The sequence below is a fragment of the Vicia villosa genome, unplaced genomic scaffold (assembly GCF_029867415.1).
Source record: "Vicia villosa cultivar HV-30 ecotype Madison, WI unplaced genomic scaffold, Vvil1.0 ctg.000813F_1_1, whole genome shotgun sequence".
Taxonomy (NCBI): domain Eukaryota; kingdom Viridiplantae; phylum Streptophyta; class Magnoliopsida; order Fabales; family Fabaceae; genus Vicia; species Vicia villosa.
This window is the reverse complement of record NW_026705358.1, coordinates 708,693-714,423: the sequence shown is the minus strand read 5'-3', so window position 1 is coordinate 714,423 and position 5,731 is coordinate 708,693. Positions and strand designations below refer to the sequence as shown.

The 5,731-nt window shown below is 37.3% G+C and overlaps 1 protein-coding gene across 1 annotated transcript; it reads left to right on the top strand.

Annotated features, from left to right (window-relative positions):
- Window positions 1–2,305: 2,305 nt before the first annotated feature.
- Window positions 2,306–2,962, top strand: LOC131631332 (uncharacterized). The gene has a single exon (XM_058902125.1). The coding sequence runs from the start codon at window positions 2,306–2,308 to the stop codon at window positions 2,960–2,962; it is 657 nt and encodes a 218-aa protein (XP_058758108.1).
- Window positions 2,963–5,731: the final 2,769 nt, after the last annotated feature.

The window sequence follows — 5,731 nt, the reverse complement described above, 5'->3', positions numbered from 1 at the left end:
TAAACAATTCTCAAACTGAATATAAGTGTTCACAAGAATGTATGCATGAAACTTTGAATGAATTCTCTATGAAAATGTGTGTAGAAAGTTTCATATAAAAAATTCTGGTTTGTGGACACTTGGAAATAATGAAATTTATGATTATGAATTGTTAATGAAGAAGGTGATTTTTGAATATGAAAGATGTGTAATATATAGTGTGTAAAACACCTCTTCAAAAGGTTATTATTCCATGAAACAATGCAATGTTTAAAAGATATAAAGACAATTTCGTTTGAGTGTAAAATGCAATGGAAAAACACACTGGTTCAGTAGGAACCGGTTCCTGCATAGGACAACCCGGTTCCTGCTGAACGTTACAGCAGAAATATTCAAATTTTGAACGTGGGAACCGGTTCCTGCATAGGGACAACCCGGTTCCCCATAGTAAACCACAGATTGCTGAAATTTGAGAATGCTGGGAACCGGTTCCCCCATAGGGACAACCCGGTTCCTAAAACCTTTATTTTGAATTTTAACTATGAAAAAGGTTTTAAATGAACTCTTTGATATATGAGACTTGTTCATGATTATGATATGCATGAGAGTATATTTTGTGAACAATTATATGTCAAAGTGAGTATTGTTTATACCTTTGCCATTTATTGCTTGATTCTTGAATCTTTGTTATTTCTTCAAGACTTTGAAATTGTGTGTTCTTTGCTTAAGACTTGAGATTCTTTTTGCACATCCTTTATGAAAGCTTGATGTCCATATTGTCTTCATCAAAACAAACTATGCTTGAGATGCTTTGCAATTACAATTCTGAACGCTCTAAAGGCTACAGAGTATACAATACTGAAACATTGGTTGTAGAAGAATCAATCAATATCAGATTTGATGATAAGCTTGGTCTTGAAAAGCCAAAGCAGTTTGAGAATTTTGCAGATATAGATAGCTCAATTTCAGAAGCTGAAGAACCAAGAAGCAAAGTATCAGAAGCTGGAGATCTCAGAAGCAAAGGATCAGAAGATCAAGTTGCTGCATCTTTAGAGAATCTCAGAATTTCTGAAGAGCCAACAGTCAGAAGATCTTCTAGACTCACATATGCTCACTCAGAAGATGTCATTCTTGGAAAGAAGGATGATCCTATCAGAACAAGAGCTTTTCTGAAGAATAGCAACATGGATTCTCGATCAGAATGAGAAGATGAGAAGTTCTAACTCTGTCAGAATCAAAAGTTAAAGTAAAACAGTTGTCACCAACTGCTCCAGAAGTTGAACACGTGTTCACTCTTTTTGGACAGACATGCGTGCAACTGATGAGACGCCGCCCTAGGTAACTGTGTAAATCATTTCAAATTTCACGTTATCCCACCCAACGTCATTCATCATTAAATGCGTTTGATTTCATTTGATTCTGTAACTGTTCATTCTCATAAATTCATTGCATTTTTTTTCAAATCCGCCTCTATATATTCATCTCTACTATTCTTTTACGCATTCATCTTCTCTCTCTTTAGTTTATGCATTTCTACAACCTTTTTGCCCTATTTTCTTACCCTAAAATAAAGAACCCTAGAAATCTCAATTGTGCAACTATGGTTGCTTCTTCATCAAACGTTGCTGGTTCTGCACCTCCTTCTCAACAACACCTTCAAGAGGAAAAAGAATTGTTCTATCCTCCACTCACATGCACTATTCCTCGAGAAGATTTAGAGGTTATCTGCGAGTTGATGGTTGATTTTGATAATCTAGCAGAACATCAGTTTGATCTTAGGGAGAATATAGCCTTTCAAGGATGGTCTCCTTTATTTCATGATTTCTACGGGCCAGTCTATCCTGATTTGGTCAAGGAATTCTGGGTTAATTCCTTCTCAATTGCTAAGGCGATAGTGTCGTTTGTTCACGGAAGGTTCTTCTCAATCACTGAAGACACATTGCGAATGTTGTTTAATTTGAGAGAGCCTGTTGGTGCTTTTGAACTCTCAAAAAGGGAAAACTGGAATGATGTTCTTGCTGAACTATATTCAGATGTGACGAAGACTAAATATGTCAGGGATCTGAAGGACAACTACAAAGTCTGGACAAAGATTCTTCTTGGTTGTTTCTATCACAGGAAAGCAACCCATTCTCCAAACTTTGTCAACAGAGATCAACAATACATTCTGTATTGCATTGGTACTCAGAAGAAGGTTGATGTTGTATACGTCATTTTTAATCATATTTGGAATGTTGTAAGAGATACTCGTGATGAGTAAAGATCCAAGAAAGGAAACATTATTCCTTTTGGAAGAATCATCACCAATCTTCTGGTTCAACCCAAGATGGTTGAAAGACTGGAAAATGCTGGAGTTGTCAAGGATCTTGTTACTATCACAGGCAGAGTATTGAATGCCCACAACTTGAGAAAGATGAGTGTCATTAAAGCTATTGAAAATGTTCCTCAACCTATTCCAGGCGTCAGAATCATAAGAGGACCTGTGCTAGCTGAGTTTGAAGCGTTATTCTTAAATGAACAACCAAATATTAAAGTTAGGTATCTGAACGCTGTCAAGAAAGGCAGTCAGAAAGCCTCAACTTCTAAGCCTGCTGCTTCAGAAGATGTTTCAGAAGCTGCTCCAGAAGTTGCCACTAAGAAAGAAAGAAGGACAAAGCGTAAGTTTGATCGTCATTCTGTCAACGAGGAGAAAAACAATCAAGAAGAAGCTGCTGCAGTTGTTGATGAGAATGTTGCTTTGAAAGAAGCTGTAGTTGAAGAAAATCAAGAAGCTTTAGTTGAAAATGAGAATGTAGAACAAGATGTTACTGAGAAAAAGAAGAAGAACAGGAAGTCGGAGAAAGAAAAGAAAGAAGAGGATGAGAAGGAAGTAGAAAAGAAAAAGAGGAAGAAAAATAAAAAGAAAAAGGAAGTTGTTGCTCAAGAAGTAGTGATTCAAGAAGCTATGAATCAGCAAGAAGAAGTGAATAAGGAAGAACAATAGAAGGAAACTGCCAGAAAGAGAGAAATAGCTCTGGGCAAGGTAAGGTCTGTTTATGAGAAGAAGAAGAGAAAAGGATTTGAATCTGATTCTGAAGGATATCAGAAGAAGTCCAAAGGTATACATATTTCTGAGCCTGACTCTGTTTCTGTTTTAAATTCATAATCTCTACCAACAGAAGTTCCCCAACCTTTTCAACCAGAAAATCAACCACAAACAGCCCCTGTTGAATCCCCTCAACCTACCAAAGTTATCACCCCTCATTCTTCACCAATTACCAAAGTTCTTACTCCTCCTCCTTCACCCATAACAAACCCTGCTTCTGACCATCCCATTGATACACTCGTTCTAGACATTCAACCCCTTCAAACTCTCTATCCTCCTCACTTAAATATCTCCACTTCTCAACCTCCACCTCATGCAAAATATTCCCCCATTGCTAACCCTGTCACCAACAATTCACTAGAATCAGACTCTAAAAGTACTGGTTCTCTGGCTCAATTGTTTCGTGAATGCAATTTCACTCCCAAACCCTGTCCTGAACCTGAGCTTGTGGTGTTAGACGCTGAGTCAGAAGAAGTAGAATCTCATCTCTATCTTGATAGAGAACCTCAACCCTACTTCTTTCTGAACCTGGATTCTGCCGTCACCAGACTCAAATCCCGCCGGGAATTCTCTGTTGGTGTAAGTATTGAATTATTAAATCAGAAAATGGAAGCAAGTTTAGAGACATTGAAGGCAGCGCATCATTCCAAGATGGATGATGTTGAAATGAGAAATCTCTGGAGGATCTTCAGAAGAAAGATGGACTCTGAGTTTCTGAAGCTTTAGAAGGCGTGCGTAGCAGAAGCTCTAGGTCATCTTGGATTCCTAAGATCCTATGAAGAATTCTGGGTCAGTCATCTCAAGTGCAGATATTGTCTTGAAGAAAAGGAATTTCTTAACGAGCTTGCAGAAGATGTGCCTGACCAAGCGCCTTGTCTTGCCATGGTTATGTGGAAGCCCCCATATTCTATTCTGACTGGAGATTTCCAATGGCTATTCAACTGGCTAAGGGAGAATCCCTCTAAGAAAGCACTATATATGGTGTATCCAAAAGTTGTATATCCTTCAGAAGTTGCTGCTCCTATTCCTCCAAAGAATCTGGCTGAGATTCTTAAGGCTCCGGAGAATGAAGATTTTGAGATCCCTGCTCCAGAATATTCTGAAGATGCTTCTATGTCAGAAGCTGATGCTAAGAAACAAGTTGATGAGAATCATCCTGCTGAGAAACTTCCTGCTGAGGAAAATCAAGATGAGATTCTCATGATAGATGCTTCTGTTGGGAATGCTATCCCTCTGAACAATACCTGTGAAGCTTCTTCTGCTGAACCCTCAGTTCTGGTGAACGCTATCAAGGCTCTTCAACAGAACCAAGATGTTATAGCTTCTCGGTTGGATAAGCATGAGGAAACGCATGAGGAATTCAGATCCTTCATGAAGAAGCAGATTAAAAGCACCTCTGAGATTCAAGACCTTCTGGCCAAGATAGTTTCTAAACTAGGCTAGTCGTAGTCCTTTGGTGTTAGTTGTCTCTTTGTTCTTGCATCTGTTTTCTTGCATCTCCTTCTGTATATTCTAATTTTTTGTTAAATCAATGAAATATTATCGTCTTCTCTCATATTGTTTGTTTTTCATCTGAATCTTTTATATGCTTTTTGATGTTATGACAAAAAGCGGGAGAAAACGTGATAATTGATTTGATTTATTATATCAGTTGCTGGGAGTAGGTCTCAACATTCCTAGCAATATTTGCAAGTTCTATGTCTTTGATATTTTTGCAGGATTGAAGTCATTCTGAAAAAGCTCAACATGAGAAGCAAAGACATGGGGGAAAGCAATTCTGTAAAGAAACATGCTCATGGAAATTGAAGCAAGCTTAGTGCCGTGAAGCTTCAAGATCAGAAGCAAGAAGGAAGAATGTTCTGATATTCTCGTGGCAGAATATGCTCTAACACATTCTTATCCCTCATTTATTTTGATACACATTCTATTTAAGAACTTACTAGAGTTGTTGCTCTGATATATGTTTCTTCTTAAAAGAATGTTTTTGATTCATTCATGCTCTGACCTTTGTTGTTTAGTTTGTTCTGAAACATTTCAAGATGTAGAGATGCTCTGATGACGCTCTGGTACATTCAAGAATGTTCTGATACAATCAAAGCATGCAATGATTCAAGAAGAAATTCAAAGCTCTGAAGCTGTCCTATGGAAGCAAGAAGTAGAAGCTCTGAATGTTCTGAAGTTTAAGCAAATGTGAACGTCTCAACTGAAATGGAAAATACTCAGGGAAGTCTTTTATTTTTAAATTCTTCCAGTATTTATTTTAGAGGGAGATTGTTAATCTCAGGGGGAGATTGTTGATCTCAGGGGGAGACATATTCACACACTATGTTTATATGCTTATGTTATAACTGTGTAATTGTCTTTGGTCATCTGTGATTCTGATTGCCAATTCATATCAATTATATATGTTTTTGTAACACCCCAATTCTACCCACGAAATTTAAATAAAATCAGAGTATAAAAATTCACAAAAATAAGCAATTGAGGTATCACATATTCATTCTCAAAGACAAATCACCTCGTCGCATAAAGTGGATACATAGCATTCATAAAAAATATGGGAGAACCGACAACATCAAATGATAGTCTTTAATATAAAACAACTTCCATAGAAGTGCAACGGAAACTCAACAATTAGTTCAAAGATTTCATAGCATCTTAATTCAA